The sequence below is a fragment of the Salvia hispanica genome, chromosome 6, assembly GCF_023119035.1.
Source record: "Salvia hispanica cultivar TCC Black 2014 chromosome 6, UniMelb_Shisp_WGS_1.0, whole genome shotgun sequence".
Taxonomy (NCBI): Eukaryota; Viridiplantae; Streptophyta; class Magnoliopsida; order Lamiales; family Lamiaceae; genus Salvia; species Salvia hispanica.
This window is the reverse complement of record NC_062970.1, coordinates 44144445-44167851: the sequence shown is the minus strand read 5'-3', so window position 1 is coordinate 44167851 and position 23407 is coordinate 44144445. Positions and strand designations below refer to the sequence as shown.

Sequence of the window (23407 nt, the reverse complement as noted above, 5' to 3'; positions counted from 1 at the left end):
CTACTCCCTCTCCCTCCGTCCCATATAATTTGGGACACTTTTACCCGGCACGGGTTTTAAGAAATCTAATGGATAGTGAGTTGAAAAAGTTGGTGGAATGTGAGTCATACTTTTAAAGTATTAATTTTATAATAAAATATGAGTAAGAATGAGTTAATGAAATATGGGGTCCACTACCAAAAATGGTAAAAGTGAAATGAGACAAATTAGGTGGGACTATCCGAAATGGAATACTGGGTCGAATTATCTGGGACGGAGAGAGTATATGTTAAAAAGATTTTAAAAAAATAATATTTATGAGAATTACTAGTGTAAGTTTTGAAATTTGTTAAATTCTTATTTTTATTTAAAAAGAAATTTGTAAATATATCTTTGTCAGTCCATCCACTGACAGTGAAAATTATGCCTTCAGACATCAGCGACAATCTTCTTCTGTTCTTCGTCTGTCATCTATTGACAACGAAAATTATGCCTTCTGACGTCGGCGACGATCTTCTCTAGTGTGTCCGAATTCACAAATTTTATTTTCCGAATCCGTTTGTATCATATCTATATATAGTTGATCCCTAACCTAGTACTCTACCTGTCACAACCTCAAATCTACCTATCTATTTCTTGTATACAATCTACCATATTCATCTATATGAAATAGCTTAGTTTTAAAATGCATGGACATGTCTCATAGGGTTGGTAGATAAGTTCACAAACACTTATTTCAGCCCCAATAAATTCAATGGCAAATGTGTATTTCATCAACAGAAAATGGCCACAGAAAAGATGATTGCAACTCATGGCAAGGGAGCAGAGATCCACCGTGGACCGATCTGCGGAGAGAAGCTAAACGGAATGTTGGACGAATTCTCTATTCCGAGATGCTTGTACCTCGGGATAGAACAAATCCAGGAGTTCGGGTTCAACCGCACCACAGGCTTCTACTGGATAAAGCAGGAGAAGAAAACGGAACGCAAGGTGGATAAGGTCGGGACTACGTACTTCGACACGCAACTAACCGCATTCATCGCGCCACGTCGCGTGTCGAAGATGACGGGAGTGAAGGGCAAGGAAATCTTCCTCTCACTCGCAGTTGCTGAAATTCTTGTGGGAGTCCCGGAAAGTGATAAAGTTAAGTTTGTTAGTACTACCGGTATTTACCGAGTCCACTATGTCGCGGCCTTTGAACCTACTGTTGTCGGAATCAAGACAAAATAGTGATAAAATGTCAAAATAAAAAATTAGAATAAAAAGAGAGAAGAGTGCTTCATGTTTTCTTCTTCTTTTCAATAAAATCTTTGTGCAAGTCCGGATTTGGACATGCAACCGTTTCAGTAATAGTGTGATTAGAGTTGTATAAATAGTAAAGAATTTGTGTTGACAGTGTGACCAAAAATTTAAAATTAATGTAATTGTAGAGCATGCCAAAATGACAAAAAAAAACTTTTTTTAATTAAGAGATGGAGTAATAACAAAACAAAACAATCTTAATTAACATATCATTAACATCAAACACGAATCATGAATTAAATTAAAAGACAAAAAATAAATTGAGGAAAGTGGACCATAATTCACACGAATATAGTGTGGTATTGAAAATGAAGCATTTCAATTTCTCGGGGCAATCACTCTTAAATTATTAATTACTAACCAATTAGCAAGTTGTAATTATTACTCCATTTAATAAATTATTACGTAATAACCTCATAAATAGCATTCTAATGAAAATGACTCTATAGTTTTGATAGAGGCATTCATATTTTAAAGACGGTGCATTGTGTCTCAGTAATTGGCTGCTTTATGATAAAATGAAGTGTTTTTATATTCATTAATTGCTTTGTAATAGGCTATGGACATTACCCCCAAAAAAATGGAGAACCTATTGTTTTATGGAGTGCTCTGAGGTAAGTCACTATTTTTGTTTTAAGTCTACTAATATAGTTTTATGTACTTCTACACGTACCATCTAAATGTCAAAACCTAAAGACTATAGTAGATGCCTTGAAATAGTACTAGTAAATAGTAAAAATTAATTAATCCTTCGGCATACAACCGTTATTAACTAAATGTGGTTCAGTCACCCTAAATTATTAGGTTAAGTAAATTAAAGCCCTTAAAATTTTCCAAAACCTAACCTCAACTAACCTAATGAATTTGAACAAATATAGGGAATAGCTAGAAGACATATACAGTTTCCTTTAAATCTTATCTAGTAAAAATAAATGTTCACCGTCACAATTTTCCATGGCTGGATTTTGAAAAAACGACATTATTGGCTTAGCCCTAAACCAGGCCCAGTTTCTAAAATGACCCAGCCCATTTTCACTTTAACAATAAACCGGCCCATTTTCCGACTCATTTATTTGAAACAGACTTGATTTAACATTTGAATTATGGTTTTAATGTGTTTTCAGATTTCCTCCACATTTAAACACAAACCCTAACTTAATAAACTCAACTTCTAAATTAAAATCCCATTTTCTACATAATTCCAATAGCTAGCAAAGAATGTGGTATAAGAAAATCCCAAAGTTATTTAATACAATCCAAACTTATAAATAAACAAAAATTTCATTTAGTGAAAGTGTGAAATCTTGAAACTCTTCAAAAATTATTTATAAATGATCTAGATCTAAAGTCATACCAATTATTTATTAGAACTTGATAATTATTAAAACAATTATGTACTATAAGTCTAAAATCGAAATTTTAAATTATATAAGTGAATCTTGTCAAAAGTAGATATTGTCCTTTTTTTCATTGATTTGCGTAGATGCATTGCTACGAGTGCAAATTTAGGTAGTAATAAAATGCATGGAGTGAACGCTAAGAAATGTATGTGAATATCTGAATTAATATATGAATGAAACAAAGCTCCATAATTGAAGGAAATTCATATGCCTTCAGCTCAATTCCCGCCTCCAAAAATTGCTGAGCCCAAAATTCATATATCGATCTCTAAATAAATAAAAAAACATTCTACCACCTCCAAAGTCAATTCAAACAAACATTAATTCTTTCACTCCTTAATTACCAACATTATATTAGCCACTCAAATTTTGCTTTTCTTCTAAAAAAAGTACTATTATTTGCACCTAAAATCCAAATTTAACAGATATACCAATATACAATTTCTATGCAGAATATATATCTATCCAATATAAGTAATATTTTGCCTATAAATAATTAATGTAATATATGAAGTATCACAGTGATTAATTCAACTTAATTCAAAGCAAGAAAATAAAATACTAATCATAGATTAAAGCAAAAACAAAACTTATAAGTTTTATTACTTGGTTTAGATGATTGATCAGTGGAAATCAATAGAACCTTATTTCCCTTATACAAACTTTGAATCACTCAAAACAAAAACAAAAAAGCACAAAATTATAGCAAATGTATCACATTACAGAATGATCATAGACAAAAAAAAAAGGGTTCTTGATCAGTATCAAACCCTCATTTTTGGCTGACTCAAAAACCCTAATTTCATCCTTGAAATTCTAGGGTTTCTGCATTTGATTAGAATAATCACAGAAGAAGGAGACCGAATTGGGGTAGACATTGTGGCACGGCGACGAACCGGAAGGCGGAACGTATCCCTTGGGAAGCATGGCGGAGAAGCGCCTCGGGTCCGGCTTCTTGGCCGCCGTCTTTCTTTTCCGGCGAGGCAGATTTCTCCTCTCGCTGCCCCTCAAGAAAGGGGGAGGCGTTTTCTTGATTTGGAAGCTCTGGAAATCCTTCAGAGGCAGTGGAGCTTTGACTGATAGCGAGGGAGAGGGAAAGGCTAAGGCGATGAGGATGATCAACGAGAGAAGAGAGAGAGAGATGGCGATCTTGGTGTTGCAGTTAGCCATGAGATTTCATGAAATAGCTTAGAATTTGTGGGTGCGGTTTTTGATATATCAAGAAATTCTTGATGTCTTTTTCAAGAGGAGGAAAAAGGAGTTGGGGTTTTAGAGAGAGAGAGAGAGAGAGAGAGAGATCAACATTCCATGCTTACAGATCTGAGTTGTGAGGAGAATATCAGAATCTAAGATCTTTGCTGAATATACATTGGAATTTGGGATTGGAGAATAATTAAATCACTTCATATTTAAGGTGTAGGTTCATTTTAAAGGGGAGCGAGTGTGTTTGGATGGAATAATAGCTAGGGTCCTATACATATAGCCAAGAATGTGGAGATGGCTAGTTTGGCTAATCGGTAGCCGGAGACCACCTTTGCGAGGTTGGGGGGGGGGTGTGTGTTCGGTTCCGAGATGTCGTTGGATGTTGGAGGGGTGGTTTAATTTGTCGTTAAAATTGGGGTACGTCGTATTCTGATGGCGTGGCGGATATTTAATACTCCTACGGAGTACTACCGCAGGGAAAACACTTTAAGGATTCGAAAGTTGGAAATGGAAAGTGATAGTTTGGTTGGAGTTTCGGTTATTATGGAACGATATGAGGTCTACGTGACTTGTGGATCAATTGTTAAGAGGGTGTAACATCTGTGCCAAAGGCTCTAAGGTTCGTGTTGATCAAGCATTTCGCGAGACTCTCTATAGTAGATGGATTTTGCATGACGGATTAAGTATTTCTTATCTTAGTTTTGTTGTACAAGGTTGCCTTCTTTACTCTAAAAAAAAATAATATACTCCCTCCGTCCCACATAATTTTACCCAGTATTCCATTTTAGTCCGTCTCACATAATTTTACCCATTTCACTTTTATCATTTTTGGTAGTGGACCTCATATTCCACTAACTCATTCATACTCACATTTTATTATAAAACCACTACTTTAAAAGTATGATCCACATCCCACCAACTTTTTCAACTCACTTTCTATTACATTTCTTAAAACCCGTGTCAAGTCAAATTGTGTAAAATTATGTGGGACGGAGGGAGTAACAAAATAATTAATTACTTTCATTTTTCTTTTTCTAATCCCATTCCGCATGCTTATTATATGCCCATTAATTACATGGTAATTAGTACTACTAACGATATGTTAGTTTCAAAATAACTTGAAATTTAATTAATGTCACTTGTAAAAGAAAAGAAGAAAAAGGAAAGAACAATTAAATACAGTACGATAAGAAAATATCGTCCCAAAAATACTAGGCATAAATGATAAATGTTGTTTTTAAGATTGCTAAATACAATGGAAACATAGAAACCTTATAACCATAGAAATTCCAATGGAACTACTATCACTCTTCACCTAATTCTAGTCTCCAAACACCCAAAGCTTTTGTAAACTGCCATGAAGCATAAATCATATTCTGACCAACCAAATGACCATACAACAATATTACCAAATGTATTTGGTGATCTTTTTCGCAATCCTGCTAACATGTATTCTCCGTTCGCTATTAAATATTCCATTTTTTCTTTTTCATCTATTATTCAATAAATGACTCATTTCACTTTTATCATATTTAGTAAGTGGATCATATATTTCACTAACTCATTCCACTCACATTTTATTATGAAACGAATATATAAAGTAGGTCTCACGTTCCACTAACTTTTTTACTCACTTTACTTCATAACTTGGCTGGTCAAATATGAGACATTTAATGGCAGATGGACGAAGTAGTGGAACTTTTTTACTCACTTTACTTCATAATTTGTGCTGGTCAAATATGAGATATTTAATGGCAGATGGACAAAGTATATAATAATGTTAATCATAATACTTAGTATAAGATTATTTCTCCATTCATAATATACTCATTAGATCCCTTACCCCACTAATCATAGTATTCATCAAGATTGAGTGACTAGTTAGTAAGTTGTAGATCGAATTCAGTTGTTCTTTCCTCTTAATTTCCAGCTGAATCAATAGTGTGAATCTAAGTTGGGCACGGCAGTTGACTTCAAATCATTATTTAATCGAAACAAACCTTATTAATTTCTGCAGCAAACAAACATCAACTAATTCGAAAAGGAGGGAGGTGTCTTCCTCCAATCCATCAATCAAGATTTCGCGGGGTCTCCGCTGTCTAGATTCACTCGCGCCGGTCACGATTTGATAAAAGTGCTAATCAAGGATGTCGAAATCGCTACCCTATTCAATGAAAGATGTCCATTACGACAATGCCAAGTTTCGCCAGCGATCCCTCTTCAAGGTTCGTGCGATTTCCCTCCAGATCTCCCTTTCTCTTGTTAAAGATTTCAATTTTCATTAGAATCGATCGATTTTTTGGTATTTGCTCTTTTAGATTTTTCTGGGAATCAAGAAAGGTGTGATTTTTATATGTTGGGCCGAATTGAAGATGTGTGGATTGAAGTTGTAATGGGTTTTAGCATTTAGGGGTTTCTGATTGAGCATTTGAATCCGATTTTGCGGTTTTAGGAGCTTCTTAGAGAGTGTATAGATGATATAATTCACACACACACACACATTTGTCTCTGTACATTGAGTTCATGTTTGTTTGGATGCTTTGTTGATGATAGCTTCATGGAGTTTTTAGTTGTGTAACTATAGTCATGGTTGCTTCTTCAGGTGATCACACAAAATATGATAAGCAGTCATGTTAAACGCGAATGCACGAATTGCAGTACGGGAAAGTTTCTTTTGATATTGATGATTTTTGGTGTGGCCTATCTCATGCTCACACACACAAGCAGCACTCCCGCGTCGATTGGTGTAGAGAAACATGTTGGCACGGAGGAAGGGCACAGTTTCTTCACGGATGGGAGTGGTAGGTTTCGTAGATTTTGGAGAAAGGCACCGAGGTTCCCTCCTCAGTTATCACCGGACGAAATAGCTGCTAGGAATAAATCGATTCATAGCCCTGGCAAGATAGATTCTGGACCTGATTGGGTGGCTAGGCAACAAAGGGTCAAAGAGGCGTTTATCCACGCGTGGTCTGGCTATCGGCACTATGCAATGGGATTTGATGAACTTATGCCTGTGAGCAAAAGAGGAGTCGATGGCTTAGGAGGTCTAGGAGCCACTGTGGTGGATGCTCTTGACACAGCCATGATAATGGGAGTTGATGACGTTGTTGATGAAGCAGGTACTTGGATTGAGAAACATCTTTCCCAGAGGATCGACAAGAAAGGCCAAGTGAATTTGTTTGAAACGACCATACGCGTTTTGGGTGGTCTTTTGAGTGCTTATCATTTAAGTGGGGGCGAACATGGTGATAACGCCTCAGCAAAAGGACCTAAGCCAGCTGTCTATCTCGATACCGCTAAGGATTTGGCTGACCGTCTGTTAATTGCTTTCACATCGAGCCCAACTGCTATTCCCTATAGTGACGTTATTCTTCGTGACCGTTCTGCGCATCCAGCTCCTGATGGTTTAAGTAGCACAGCGGAAGTTTCTACCGTCCAGCTTGAGTTCAATTATTTGAGTTTTTTGACTGGTGACCCGAAGTACTCTTTGGAGTCTATGAAGGTTTTGGAACACATGAAAACCTTGCCGAAGGTCAAAGGGCTGGTTCCTATCTACATAAAGTAAGAATCCTTTTTACTCTCTTTTCAATATTGTTTGTGTTTCTTTTGATGCAGACGACATTTTTCCTTTTGACTCTGTTTGGATAGCTAGAGTAGTGCATTTAATTGCTTTCTAAGAGTTATCGAGTTTTTTCTTTTTTTGGGCGACTCTGCATTAAAAGTTCCCTAAAAAGGAACCTTTTATTAGTGCCCAGATTAGGTAAAAACGTACGGAGTTTCGCAAACGCGTGATTAAAATCGCATACATGAAACTTGGCTTTAAAGCGAGTTCTCCAAACACGATTTTTCCTAATCTGAACACTAAAATAAAGTTCCCATTTAGGGAACCTTTAATGTAGAGCCGCCCAAAAAAAACAAAGTTATATTGGTTTAAATTAGAAAATCAGACGTTAAGGGGTAAAATCGTACAGTGCATTAGACTTTTAACTGTGCTCAGGTACATTTAGAAGCCACTGAAGTTTTTTCTTTGAGTATGGATGCATTTCCCAAATTAGTCAAGTAAATAATCTGGCATCTAATAGATAAGCAGGGTAATTTACAGCGACGGGAGGAAATTAAATTATGTTGCATTACAATAAGCATTATCAATTCCTTTTGTCAGTCTATTAGTCGAATGAAATGCATCAGTAACAACGTGATTCTTTGTTTTCTTTTCTTTCCAAGTTAGTTTATAAATACATAGTCATCGGTTTGCACCTGTCATGATTGCAGCCCTCAGACTGGAGACTTCAGTGGGGATAATATTAGACTTGGATCACGCGGCGATAGCTACTATGAGTACCTCATCAAAGTGTGGCTTCAGAACCCTGGGAGTAACGTGACATATTTGCACGAGATGTACAAAGAATCAGTGCAAGGTGTCAAAGAACTTCTAGTTAAGAAATCAGTGCCCAATGGGTTGGTTTTCGTAGGTGAATTGCCTTATGGCCCTAAAGGTAGCTTCAGCACCAAAATGGATCATCTGGTATGTTACTTCCGTCCAAATTGGAACTCTTTTTCTTTTAATATCTTTCTTTTAACTTAGCACCCTAACTTAGATGCCCCATTAATAGGTATGTTTCCTCCCTGGGACTCTTGCTCTTGGTGCCACGAAGGGTCTTACAAAGGACAAGGCCATGGAAGAAAACTTGCTCACTCTCGAGGATCTGGAAAATTTGAAGCTTGCTGAGGATTTGGCTCAGACATGCTATGAGATGTATTCTGTAACCGCCACTGGTCTTGCCCCAGAAATAGCATACTTCAATATAGAGGTCAGTTCGTTTTTTGCGTTCTTTTTGTGTTTGCACTTTAATAATCTAATATCTACAGTCTAAATCGATCATTCTGATACTTACTTGCATCTCTCATCTAATTTGACATTAAGCAGGGACACAAGGAAGATGGTCCTGGTGGTGGAAATAACCATTCCAAGTATATAGATGACATAGTTATAAAATATGCTGACCGTCACAATCTCTTGCGCCCTGAAACCGTTGAGTCACTGTTTGTCTTGTTCCGAATCACAGGAGATCCCAAGTATGTATATTAGTTATTTATTAGCTAGGGATATATTATGTTTGTTATGCCCAGCTTTTCACAAGTCGTCACTCTCTATGATTGCAGATATCGTGAGTGGGGTTGGGACATTTTTGAGGCGTTTGAGAAGCATACGAAAATTGATTCTGGAGGTTACACCTCTCTTGATGATGTTACTGTGGTTCCCCCACACAAAAGAGACAAGATGGAGACCTTTTTTCTAGGCGAAACACTTAAATACCTGTATTTACTGTTCAGTAGCAGCGATGTGATTCCATTGGATGAGTACGTGTTTAACACAGAAGCCCATCCGTTACCTATTCAAGGCCATGCCAGAAGAAAATGAAGATGCTGCTCTGATAAAGAAGATTGATTTAGAGGAGGAATTTCCAATTTGATTTTAACCTGCCATGCCTCAAAACAAGTTGATGAGTTTGGTGATGGTTGAATTACTGCTAGCATCAGCTAGCCTGCGCTCGGAAGATTTTGTTTGTGAACTTTTGATGTACGAAAAAAATAGTGGAGGGAACTTTATATACTGAGAGACTTTAGAGTTACAGATTCTGAATTTGTAAAAATCCTGCCTGAATTTCACTTATTGACTGTTGAGTTATACAATTAGTAAGAATTTACATATCCAGTGGATTGTAAGTCGACCGTGTAATCGATTATACAGATTTTTTTCTGCTACTGTTATTAGCATCAAGAACACAGGGAATGATTGGTCATTGTTAAAATATCTGTTTTGCTATTATTGCTTTGAATTGGCTTTGTCCTACATGGTTAGGGTCATTGAGGCTGTTAGCTTGTGTTATACTTGATCTTTGCACTGGCTTGATACGAGAAACAAATGATCACCATCTCGCACGACACTTAAGTCGTCTATCTCTGCATTTTCTGCATTTACTATGCTTGTGATACTGTCATCTCCATATTTTTCACCTGCAGTTTCACAAGGAGGCCATTGTCATATAAACGACGAGGTAAGTGTTATTGTCTTTATTTCGAAACTATATGTAAAGTTCGAATGGTGCATACCTGCTATTTTGAGTAGATCTTCTAATGAATCGGGTAGGACTATTAGCTTTGGAAGCTTCGTTTCCAAATGTTTACTATTTCCAGACTTCATGTGAATGGTGACTCTCTTCTTCTTAGGGCTTACTGCTTCTATGTGAGCTGGATTCGTGGAACTGCTCGGGCTGACACGTGCATGATTCTTGTAATGATTGGTCGTGTGACTGATGCCCCCATCGGGCTTCCTTTTACTTTCATAACTCAATATGAGATCGTATATGCCTCTATTTGCTTGCGTTTCTGCTAATGCCTTTGGTGTCCAACCTCTCTCATCTGGTTTGTGCACATTTGCACCTCTTTCCAGCAGAAACCGGACCATCTCCATATGCCCCTGTCGAATAGCAACGTGAAGAGATGTTTGGTCATCCACTTCAGCTTCGCTTCCTTCGGTATTGTTACTCTCTATCTGTTGTGTGGTCATAAATCTTGAATTCTGGATATCAATATCTGCTTGCTGTTTCCTCATTGCCTCGTTGTGCAAATCATCTTCATATCGAGTGTGACTATAGCTGTCTCCGTTGAAACAATTTCTTGGGATCAGGCTTGGATCGTGTTGGCCTTCTATGTCGAAGCTTCCGCATGCTCTCATTTTCTTGATACAAAACGTAAAAAAGAGTCAGTTTGAATATTTGAATCTGCAAAAGAGGGGAAAGCTATTGCTTGCTGGTTGCTGAATTTTACCATGAAAAGATTGTTCATAACTATGCGTTCGTCTTCTGCATATGCTTGAAGAGTGCTGAGAAATGTGCTTCTGTCGATTCGTAGAATCTGAGAGACTTCCGTCGTTTGAACACCAAACGGCTGTGGCTTTTCACATAACACCCCTACCTCCCCGAAAATGTTCCCTGCAGAAGCCTTTCCGACTACCTGTATTCACGAATGTGAAAGATGATATTATGTGAAACAGTCTATCTATCTTTGTTTATCGGGAATAGTGTTACTGTATGCTGATTCGATAAACTTACTTGATCCTGTCCGTTGATTTTTGCAATGAATTTCTGCCAGGAAAGAGAGAAAGAATCAGAATGTGAAATGCTGGAGGGCAGAGGCTTTTCAGGTATAAATAATCTAATAAAGTCGAGAAGCATCGACTTACCACTGATCCGGTGACCAGTATGTATATGTCTGTTGGAGCCTCGTTTTGCAGAATAACGTCTTCTCTGGGAGGGTAGTACTCAGCCTCCATCTCCGGTACCTTTTTCAGTCGAGCACAGATTCTCAGATGATGAAAGGGAGAAGAAAAGGCGAGGAAACGGAGGGTGAGTTACCAGTTGGAGAAGGAACTCCTGCGAAACGCCACTGAAGAGACTGATGTTTTGAACGATGGGGTAAAACAGGTAATGCGCGATGCTGGAACGAATGGCCTTTGGCAGGCCGTTCATCGTCTCCTGCTGCTTTAACCCTTCCGTCTTGAACTTGAGACATATATGCGACAGGAGCTGGTCTTCTATCCGCGGTGGCAGCTGATTCCTCTTTGCGAATTCCGAAGCAGCTCGGATGGAATCTCTCTGCAAGCATATGTTGTCTGATTTTAGCAGTCTTTCGAGTAAGAAATCCGAGAATCCTACGAAGGAAAACTTACGAAGGCTCTGGTGCGGCTGGTCCAGTGCACGACGAGGTTCGTCATGTTTCCTATGATGTATGCTGTTAACCCGAGGTTGAACATCATGTAGCAGATTCCGAACAACATCTCTCTCGGATTCTCCGCGTGTAAGTCTCCGTACCCTGTTGTCGTCAGAGTCACAATGGACCAATACAGTGCAGTTATGTATCTGTCCCAGAGGCTCAGCTGTTTGAAATCCGGATAGACTGCCCCGATCCACGTTTTCTGAGGGTCGGGATACCTGTCCGCAATCATGTAGTTGAAGCAGCCGGCACTGTGCACCGCGAACAGAGTAACCTGAATCCGACCGGAAAAAAAAAAAGAAAAAGAAAGCAACGTTCAACGTTAAAAATTGCCACGCGCCCACACACAGAGTCGCATGAAACAGAGAATCGCGCAGACTTACAGATACGAGCTTGGTGCAACGAGTCCAGAAGTAGTTGAATCGGGTGTCCTTCTCGAGCCTGAAGGAAGGTATACAAGAAAGCAAGAGTTGGTGTCATCTGGCATGAAGCATTCTAACCGAAAGGATAGATTTAGAGAGACGACAGACCTTGCGAAGAGGGAGCTGACTCGTCTGAGGCGCCACAACCGGAGCATGCTAAGCAGTTTAAATCCCAATCCACCGCTGTGATCTGTGAAGAGGATGCTGAGAGACTGAAACGGCACTGTCGAGCAGAGATCAAAAGCAAACCACGTCGATAAATACCTGTCCGTTCAAATACGAAACGAGGTAAACAACTTCACTCCCCCGAAGAGTAGTAATTTTTTCGAACTTGCATTTACCTTATCGCTATTTTCTTGTGATCGTCGATCAGAAGATACGTCTGGCTGTCCATGTACGCCACGAAGAAGGTGAGGACGATGTCGACAGCAAAGAAGGCGTTGACAATGTTGTCCACGACAAACATGGCGTCTTGCTTGTAGGGAAGGAATGCAAACTCGAAAGGGGAGATCCACGCGGAGTAGACGACGAGGAGGATCAGAAACATCCCCCATGCCCTAAAACACAAGAAATCAAGAATCAGCAAAGCCTCATTTTTCCATTTTCGTCCGGACAGGAACATGTTTTAGTCAGTCACCTATATCGGGGGTTGAATGGGGAGACGACGTGCTTCCTTAGCCTCGTAGTTTGGTTGATCCGAGCTCCGAGGGAGGGAATGAGATGGCTGGAGAAGAAGCTGCTGTTTGTTCCTCCGGCTCTGGTCTGGAAATCCTCGACACAGAAGCGTCGCAGGAAGTGCTTGGAGCAGGCGAACGACATGGGGCGAAGTCGAGAGCCGAGAGAGGAGCCTTGTTGCTATGTTAAAGCATCGGTGTGTGGCGAGGCGTGGCTTATATAGTTGTGGAGAGATGCACGGGAAAGCTCCTCCCTTTTGCTTTCCATTAAAGGAAGTTGGCTTTTCCAATATATAGTGTGAAAGATCATGTTCATGCAGTCAATATTTTATGATATTTTATTTATTTATTTTGATTGATTATAATTTGTTACTGTGATTAAATGAGGGAGGATGTGTGTAGTGAGTTTTACAGACAAGAATTGAGTGATTTGTTAAAAATTAAAATGTAAAAGTAGTGGTTTCATGTCTATGGAAGAAGGTGATTCCACGTGGACCAATGAGATGTCGTTGTCTGAGTTCTGCCGCCAGTGCCATGGTCCAGCCCAAGGCATCTCTTTTCAATTTTGATTCTTCGCACTTTCAATAATAATAATAATTATAAAGTAATAATTATAATAATAAAGAAGGCAGCAGGAAAAATCATAAAATTTGTATTTGTTCAAAATCATCTCATGATGGAACAACCAACAATCATAGGTGGATGTTACCGAATATCATGAGTTAAATGTTGTTATCTATACGTAAAGAGAACAACATTGTTTGGTTAAAAGCATCAGCAATATATCACATTTAGACGACAGTATTGTTTCACGGTGAGATTGGATTGGGTGATTTTAAAGTTGCGATGATGGACTCGAATTCGAGCAAATTCGATAATTAGCCCTAATAATACAAATAATAGGAGTAGCTCTTTTATTTTCCTAGTATTTTTCTTCTTGTATCATAGAATCAAATCTCTCCCTCTTCATCTAGCTTACATTAAATGTGTGGTTGTTGGCATCTCACTATGGGCAATGTATATAATATATATGCTGTTTTTGGTCCCTCACGTTTCAATCTTCTTTTCTTTTTTTTTTCCTTTTTTTCCTTCACATGATTTTCTTGATTTTTGGAGGATATAATCATTTATTTAGCGGGTGAGATTGAATAAGATTATGGTTGTTAGAAAGCATCAAATATTAATAAAATTAAATAATTTCAAGGACGAAGTGGGAGTTACAAGTGATTCCAGCGGCGGACACGTAATTAAATTAAAACAGTTTAACAAATCAGAATCCAAACCATTGATTAGTGTAATGAGGGAAAATCTTTTCCCGGAATCTCGTGCAAATCAATTTAATTCCACACTTAATTTGACCTTATCTCACATGATAATCTCGAATTTTTTTTATGTTAATATTGAATCGGAATTACTACTATTAGAAGCGATAATTCTAATTGGAATTGGGAAATAACTTTTGTATATGTATAATGTACATGTCACACTCGTGAACCCCACGATTCATCCTATATCATGGGGGAAAATGAAGTCAAATTTGACGTGGACAAATTGAGTTGAGATTATAAAATTGTGTTTTGTATCTCTACGGTGAAGTATATGCATAGCGACAGCCAGCCCTAATCAATCCAACAATATGTGTACTTTGTTAGTTTGAAGTAATATTGAAAAGATTTAATTTATAGATAAATATAATGGCAAAGCTAAGATTTTGACGTTAGGTGTTCAAGAGGAAAATTCTCCTCTGCCACCGTTAACACTTGCGAAGTAATTTTTTATGTTAGCACCGCTGGAAGCAATTGTAATATTAGCGGTCAGGGCAAGGAGAGAGATGACTTATACATACGATGATTATTAGTAAAAGCAACATCAACGTTGAAAGAACATGCAACATCAACGTTGAAAGAACATGCAACATCAGGGAATCAATAGCGGCACTATTGGCAATAAGTTGCAAGAGAGAGATACACAGAGAAATAAAGTGAGATTGAGTGACGCATGAGAGACAACTGCAAAAGCAACGGAGGCATAAATATTTACTCAAAGAGAAAGAAATTACAACGGATACAATAATTATTTAATTGATTGATAAAGAATAAATTTACCAAAATACCTCTTGTTGTTTCCAACATAGATATTTATCAAACTTGTAATCTCTACTCTCTATCTTATAGTTATTGTTTGAATTGATAGAATTAAAAAATCTCTAGTCTCTAACATTAAAAATCAGCCACTCGTTAGATTGTCTTTCTTATTACAAATTCACGCGCTATCATTGTAGTCTTGACTCGAGGTCAAGGGTTTTTTTAAAAAAATAGTTTGGAGAATTAATTCATCGTTGATAAAATTTCCACCAATGTCGAATATTCGGATAATAGTCATAATTAAATTAGACTTTAAAAAGTTTGATTATGATCAACTCCCTCTCTCTCTATCTCTAAAACACAAAAGACCCACTCACCAACGCATGAAACGTGGAGTGTTTGAAGAGAGATTGCATGGAGATGGAATTGATTTTGCGTGAAAATAAATACAAAAGTTAGGGGTTTTTTCTACATAGTAGTCCCTCCGTTTCATAGTAATAGAATCATTACGTCATTTTGACACGTTCTATAATAATAGAGTCATTTTTTTTTTAGTAAAAGTCAACACATTTTTCAACATCTACTTTACTCTCTTTTATTTTGTTCTCTCTTCATCTTTCTACCTTTTTCATTTTCCATTTTATTATCCTTATTTAACTCACCTAATACAATATTTTTCTTAATCTCCGTGTCGGAAAAAACACATCCATTGTTATGGAATGGAGGGAGTAGTATTTTGCATGATACGCCGTTTTCTATTTGTTTTGGACTCTTCTATACACCACGCAACTATTCTACTAGCTCTTCGATCCTCTAAAAGCTAAAATTTGTTTTTTATTCTTTTTCTAATCTATTTTTCATTTATGTGATTATAGTTTAATTAATTTAATAAGCTAGTAATGATTAGCTATGGAGTAGTATATCATAATTAATTTCCCAATTACTAAAATACACATGAACTACTCATGATTACTAGTAGTTTTTATTTATGGTTTTCCGTTTCTTATACTCCCTCTCTCCGTTATATATTAATGGAGTCAATTTTTATTTTGAAAAATTTTAATATAATTGAATCATTTTTTCACAAAAGGTAACTGTCTCTCCTACTTTTTTCTCTCTTACTTTATTCACCATCCATTTAATACACTATTCTTAATCTCCGTGCATCAATTACCAAGGAACGGAGAGAGTACTCCGTTCGTCCAGCAATAGGAGTTCCATTATGTCATTTCAGTTTGTCTGCTGATAAGAGTTCAAATTCTACTTTTACTATAAATATAAACATGTCACATATTTCCCTAACTCATTGCACTTATATATAAATATACAAAAATGTGACTCACAATCCACTCACTTTTCCGCTTACATTTCTTAAATTACATTCCTTACTAATCTTAATTAGTGTACTTCTATTGCTTATTTTTGTGTATTTTGGATTTTCTGCTTTAGTTTGAAGATGATATGAGACTAATTTAATACTATTTCTTATGAGGTTGACGGATAATGCAAGGATGGGTGTGTTGCCCTTTTTTATTCGGCTTTCTTCTGTTCTCCCGTTGGTTTTCTTTTGTTTTATATTTTGATAGAACATTTTCTTTAGTTGTATATTTTAATAGAACATTTTCTGTTGTCGATCAGATGTTTTTTGTTTATTAGCATAGTAGGAGTAATTATTTTTGTTTTAATTGAGTGTTTTGTAATAATTTTTTTGAAAAAAAAAAGTGTCATTCGGCCCACCTTTCATCAAGCATCTAAGGGAAAAGTTTAAAATGAAATTTAGGGAAAGAACAAAAAGAAAGAAATAAAAAGAATAACACAAGATGCTGCTGGTCCAAGAACTGAGGTTAGACGGCTGCTAGCTGGTCCTCTCCATTAATAAATTCGTTTCAATGTTAATTCGTGGTCCTTTAATTTATTCCAAAATGGAAAACACTATGTGAAACCATACTTATATGTCAAGCAGCTAGCCGGCTCCAACAAACGTGTATGTTATGCATAAAATAAAATACGAAATTAAAAAACCGGTTCGTCAAGAAAATTGTTACATTATGAACGTCACGAGTTTAATTTTAATGGTAATTAAGTAGTGTTAGAAGAGGATATTATTACCTATGGACTATGGTAAATTGGTAAGAGTGATGAGTGGTTATAAATGGTAAATTGGTAAGAGTGGTGAGTGGTTATAAATAGTAAATTGCCAAATAAATGTAAAAGATGGTCAAATTTTGGTTTCAACATCTAAACAATAAATCATAAATTAAAGTTTAATTTTCACAATAATCTCATTCTTCTCTTTTCCAGCTAGTTACGTGCTGATGTGGCAGGCGGTTTAAAACACGTGGACAAAACTTTGTTATGCAACAACAATGTATAATTAAGTTCGCAATAACGTTTTGTCAATGCGTTTTAAACCGGTTGTCACATCAACGTGTAATTCGTCAGAAAATGGAAGGATGAGATAATTGCAAAAGTCCCAAACTTCGTGATTTATTTTTCAGATTTGAAAAAGCGTGATACGAACCTGAATTTGACAGTCTTTCATGATTTTTATTATGACAAGTTTTTTTTATGGAGATAGTATTAATTTTATGATTTTTTTTCTCTAAAATCATGAATGAATCCAATGTCCCACTTTTAAATAATTTATTTTAATATTATTTACTATACAAATGAAAATTTATTTATATTACATCATAACTAAAGGAGTACTTATCGAGAAAATGAGAAATTCAAAATTTATATATTCTACTTGTCAATTTATGAACTTCAATAATAAACTTTTATCTAATAGAAGTGACTTCAAATTTTGGAAAAAAAGTATTTACTTTAATTAGATACAAAATTAAATTAATATATACAAAATGAAAATAAAAAAACTAAAATTTATAAAAATAAAAATAAAAATCTTAAATAAAGTGGGACAAATGGGTCCTTTTTAGCTAGTAGTGTCCTTTTCATAGTTCAAGACATCTCCTACTCATCCATATCATTTCGATTTTATTTATTTTATCTCAGATTTTCGATTTAGTCAACAGATATTGGTGTAATTTGTGCTATATACATGCATGAGCAATATAAATAAATAGTTTATTTTCTTTCTTCTTACCAACTCACAAGTCACAACTGCTATTACTATAAGTGCTCTATCTAATTATATGCATGCTGATTTAGATTTTTTTTTTTTTTTTTTATGGAATTCGAATCTATATGAACTTCTTCCATTTAACCTCTCAAATTATGTAGCTTTATTCTAATTTTACATTGCAAACTATCAAAAGAATAATGAAGTTTGGTCAATATTTGTCCTATTAATATTTTTAATTTGATGGCTGAGGTATACCGCAATTGATACCAAAATGAGAACCAAATAAATTTCATTTCTATGCAAATAGCCTACAAATCACAAAGGAGAAACACATACTCCCTCCGTTCCATAGTAATAGGGGCTGTTTTTCCATTTCCGTCGGTTCCATAGTAATAGAGTCATTTCTCTTTTTGGTAAAAGTCAATACATTTTTCCACACCTACTTTACTCTCTCTTATTTTTTTCTCTCTTCATCTCTCTACATTTTTCACTTTCCACTTTATTCTCTCTTTAATTAACTCACCTAACACAATTTTTCTTAATCTCCGTGCCGAAAAGTTTTGCCTCCATTACTATGGAACGGAGGGAGTACAATATTTAAAAAACTAAATATGATAGCCTCAGTCTAGAAAGCATCAAAGCATCAGTGGAATTCAAGCTCGAGAATTTTGATTACTAACCACCAAAAGCCACATAACTTAATGACATTTCTTTCCTTTGAGAGAGTGAGAGAATACATGTGAATCCCTTAACTCAAAAGAGAAAAGGTAATTCCTTAATATTGACCTTTGAAAATTTGGAATATTAAAAATATATTAGTGCGAATAATAATGATGGCTTCGATGTACTACTAAAGAAAATGAATGGAAAAAATATGATAGTTGGTAGTAGTACCAATTTCGAAATGGTGAGGCCCCTCTTTTAGTGTGTTATAGAAAATTTTCCATGTGCAACCCTAGTTGCATTTATCCATTGCTACAAGATTTTGTCCACAAATCGCGATCTATTGCATGAACTTGTGTCTCTCTATTTTTGTACACCTAAACTTTCCCCTAGTTTAGCTACTTATAAATACATACCACTGGATTATACCGTGAGTTTGGTGCGTTAGACAAGATAATACTGACATAATGTTATATACTAAGGTAACAGAAATAGTCTATATCTTAAATTATTAAAGTAGTGATCACATTGGATAATCCTGACAAACAATGTAATCTTAGTACCTTGGAGACAGACCGAGATATATTTCTCACTGATGAAGATTTTGAGAAAAAAGGCAATGGAACAAGATTACGAATAAATATAGCTTCTAGTCATTAATTAGTAACCGAACAAGTCTCTAAGAGACATTTTATACATTAAGTTTTCTCACTTACGTTATTCCATTTACATTTTTTATGCAAATTTTTAATTATTTGACCTTATAGGTATAAGGATTTACTATTATATATAGAAAGGTGCTATATAGTTTATAGGATTGTGTTGTTTCGTTTAACGATGGAGTACCTCGGAATAATGCATGCATGTGACTTTTTTCTTATAGTACTCCCTTTAGCTCAAAAACTAGTGCATTTGTGTAGTACTACTACATTTTATGAATGGAGAAATAACTTTATTTCTTAGTTTTATTAATGTTAGTTAATTGATGTAAATAATGGTATGTCATGTTTGATTTTTATTACATCCTCCATTTCCTAAAAAGGGAAACTTTGAAAACAATACGGATTTTAATACAAAACTGGTAAAGTAAAAGTTATGAAGAGAAAAAATTATTTAAGTAAGAGAGATAAAGATATAAAAAAAAATAGTAGTAGAATTAGTGTTAAAAGATTGTGGGATCTATTTTCTTAAATAGAGAGTTTCTATTTTTATAAAACAAATTAAAAAGGAAAGAATTTATGTTTTTAGTAAACAGAGGGAGGAATAAAATGGGGATAATGTGTAAATGAATGGTGTCCAAAATGGTTAAGAGCATCTCCAACCATTCCACTAAACTCAAACTTATTTTAGTGTAAATCTCACACTAAATATTGATTTTACTCCAACCATTTACACTAAACTCAAACTTAAAAGAATATTCTATATATTATGTCTTTTTTACTCACAAAATTTGAAAAACTTTTAGGTATTGGTTTATAGTAAACCAAAAAATAGGTATTTTTTTCTCAAAAACCAAAAATATGATTGGTTTTTGAGTGCTATTGGAGCTAAATACCTATCTTATTTTAGGTTTTAGTGTACCCTTAGAGATGGTCTAAGTGTTCGTGGGATGCTCAAGATTACTAAGTGTGCATTATTTTCTAAGACAAAAGAGGGTAACATATCTCTTTACAATTACTAAAATTCATGCAATCACAGTTATTGCTATTTATTGCTAAAGTATTTAATTATTCTATTTTAATTATTTTATTTTACAAAATTAAAATCGAAATAAAGGTAAAATAGGAAAGTGGGATGTGATTGGTTGGGGAGGTTTAGTCAACTAGGGATTGAAGATATGTTTGAAACGATCAATGTCCAGTTGCATGTACTTATTTGATTTCCAAAAATCGTTTTTAATTTAATGTGGTTTCATGTGATGAATGATCATATGAGCAACTTCCCACTCTCTCATTACATGGTCCACTTTTCTTTTAATGCCATCTACTTATCCTCTCACAAACACAACGTTTATTTTAATTCTTTTAAGAAAAGAATAATACTACTCCATATTTTTAAGTTGAAGCAATTTTACGCCAATCTAGGTGGTTTATGTAGTGGTATAATCGTGGATGAAGTTGACAGATAAAAATAAGAAGTTTGTTAATTCTTTATTTTTATTTTCTTGTTTTCATAGTGATTTTGGATATTATGTTGTTTTTGATGATACACTAATTTCATTGTTTTTTATATTATGAGTTGATTTTGTATTGTTATTCTGTTGTTCGCTATCTTTTTGGCTTGAACACGTCAAAAATGTAATAGTATAATACTAGCCTTCATTAGAGTTATGCTTTTGTGATTTAATTTTAAGATTTTTATTAAAGATGAATTTTTGTATTTAGATTTTAATAATTGGGCTCAATTTTTATATTTAGTATAGCACAATGATTCTTTTACATAATTACTTCCGAGTTTTTATTAAGTTACACATGTACTTGTTAATGTTTTTTATTTTTTTTATTAAAATTACGGTTAGTGTGTCATACTAAAAGCAATGGCTTAAATTAACATAAATAAAAGTGAAGGATCTAACTTTCACAAACGAAAGGTGAAGGATCAATTCATTTTAAAGGAGTACAAGTACATAAATTCAATATTTACGAATATAATTTACAAGGACACAATTGAGAAACATTGATGGTATGTTTGATGATTATCTAATCATGCTTTATTCCTTGTTTATCGCTTTAACATAGATTAGGCCCTTCATCAATTCACGTCCATGAAACGGTCTCATAACAATAACTTTTTTATTTCTCAAACCATGTTATGCATCACACCCCAAATATGATATTCTTACTAAAATTATGCGTTACATATCCTCCTTCCATCCCTCAAAATTTTCCACTTATTTTCATTTCATTCGTCTCTAAAAATTTGTCACTTTTCACTTTTACTATTTTTAATAGTGGATTTCACATTTCACTAACTCATTCTCACTCATATTTTATTATAAAACTAGTACTAATATATAAAAGTAGGACTCACGTGTCACTAACATTTTCTACTCACTTTCTGTTACATTTTTTAAAACTCAAGTTAGGTCAAATGATGACAAATTATAAGGGGCTTAGAGTGATTTATAAGATATTCTGAAATAGGGGTTTGTGATAACTAAATCTCTGGCATTTAATTTCCAGATATGTTGTCAGTAGTCCCCACGATGTCTCATTTAACCCCGATTACACTTTTATGAAGCGAGTTGACATTCGTAGGTTTTTATCCTAATTGACATTTTTATGAACAAAATTGACATTCATATATTTTAATCTTGGTGTTCCATTCCTATGTGTTACTCTTATTTATCTCATGTTAACATCGTATCTACAAATATAATGGCCAAATTAGTTACTATTAGACTAAATCATTTATCATTCCAAAAAAAAAAGACCCCATATTATATAGTTAGGGATGTCAATTGGGCTAACCCGCTCGGGTTCGGGCCAATCCACTCGGGTTGTCGAGCTATTTGGGTGCGGGTTATTCGGGCTGTGAATTTTTCGGGTTATAAATTTTTGGCCCTAACCCAAAATCTTCGGGTTTCGAGCTAACCCACGGGCTATTCGGGTCGATAGTAATCTTATATGTTACTTTCTATCAAATCCAATATTCTAAATTATTAAAAAGCTTATTGTCGCAAATAGTAAAGTATTATCAAAGTGATCAAGAGAAAGAAAATAATAGCAATTGAAACAAAATAGATAAACATATCGTTTAATTAATAGCACACATGAATCTGACTACAATTAAATGGAAATCATGCATTTCATATAACCCTAACTTTCAATTTGATAGAGAAGATATAATTACCATATATTCTTAATATCAATGTAGTATTTAATATGATATTACCAAATATACTTCATACAAGTATATAATCCAAAATTTTAATTATATTTTTATATTAAATGCTCAACCCGTGGGCTAACCCGCAACCCACCCGGGCCAGCCCGCATAACCCGCCGACCCGAACGGGTTAGCCCGTGTAGCCCGCTTCTGAATATGGGTTGCGATTTTCCGGCCCTAACCCTATGATTTTACCGGATAACTCGGGCTGACCCGTGGGTTTCGGGCTAGATTGACATCCCTATATATAGTACTATTTCTTTTATCATAGTACTTTAAATGTGCATTCTAAATACAGAATCTGGTATTACCACTACAACAATTTTAAGCTATATTAATGTCATTATAGTGTTTTCCCTATGAAGCTATTTTACATCTAGTGCAGATACTTCATACGTTAAATTAATACACTGTTTTTACATTCTCTCGCTTAAAATAAGGTATCTATATGTATATAAAATCTAATTTAAGAAGAAGAAAAAAAGCAAAAATATTAATTGTTGAATAAGTTCTCGAATCTAAAAAAGCTCATGTCATGTCCTCACGAAATAAAATTGTTAAGGAAAATTAGATTGATGCCATCATTTGTTCTTAAATTTTGAAAGAAACGTTTGGCTCTTAGTAATACACCTAAGTCCTAACACACTGAATGCATCTGCTCTCGGAATCTAATTTATGGCTCAAAAATTACTGACTTAATAAAAGCCGATTCGTCTTCCTCATCCAACCAAACACGCCTTTGTGGTCCTTTTATTCAGAGGTTAAAGACTGTAGCACTACCATCTTGCTAGTTGGGACCATGTATATTGTTGCACATACAATCTATATATACATATATAATATGGTATGACGCATGAAAAACTTGAAATAAAAGTTAATAATGTACTCCCTTCGTCCCACTTTAGGAGTCCCGGTTGAGTTCGACACGAGT

At 35.1% G+C, this 23407-nt stretch overlaps 3 protein-coding genes across 3 annotated transcripts; 2 read left to right on the top strand and 1 right to left on the bottom strand.

Annotated features, from left to right (window-relative positions):
• Positions 1–762: 762 nt before the first annotated feature.
• LOC125195448 lies at positions 763–1209 on the top strand. The gene has a single exon (XM_048093596.1). The coding sequence runs from the start codon at positions 763–765 to the stop codon at positions 1207–1209; it is 447 nt and encodes a 148-aa protein (XP_047949553.1).
• A 4580-nt stretch (positions 1210–5789) lies between these two features.
• Positions 5790–9652, top strand: LOC125194497 (mannosyl-oligosaccharide 1,2-alpha-mannosidase MNS3). Its single transcript, XM_048092748.1, has 6 exons — positions 5790–6109; positions 6487–7445; positions 8157–8409; positions 8498–8695; positions 8812–8960; positions 9048–9652. The coding sequence occupies exons 1-6, from the start codon at positions 6032–6034 to the stop codon at positions 9304–9306; spliced, it is 1896 nt and encodes a 631-aa protein (XP_047948705.1). The 5' UTR covers positions 5790–6031; the 3' UTR covers positions 9307–9652.
• On the bottom strand, positions 9467–12901 carry LOC125194496 (potassium channel KAT3-like). The gene is made up of 11 exons (XM_048092747.1): positions 12720–12901; positions 12424–12639; positions 12191–12346; positions 12044–12101; positions 11617–11934; positions 11303–11542; positions 11131–11229; positions 11000–11032; positions 10716–10901; positions 9999–10626; positions 9467–9902 (listed from the first exon to the last, which is right to left on the bottom strand). The coding sequence occupies exons 1-11, from the start codon at positions 12899–12901 to the stop codon at positions 9772–9774; spliced, it is 2247 nt and encodes a 748-aa protein (XP_047948704.1). The 3' UTR covers positions 9467–9771.
• Between the last annotated feature and the right edge of the window lie 10506 nt (positions 12902–23407).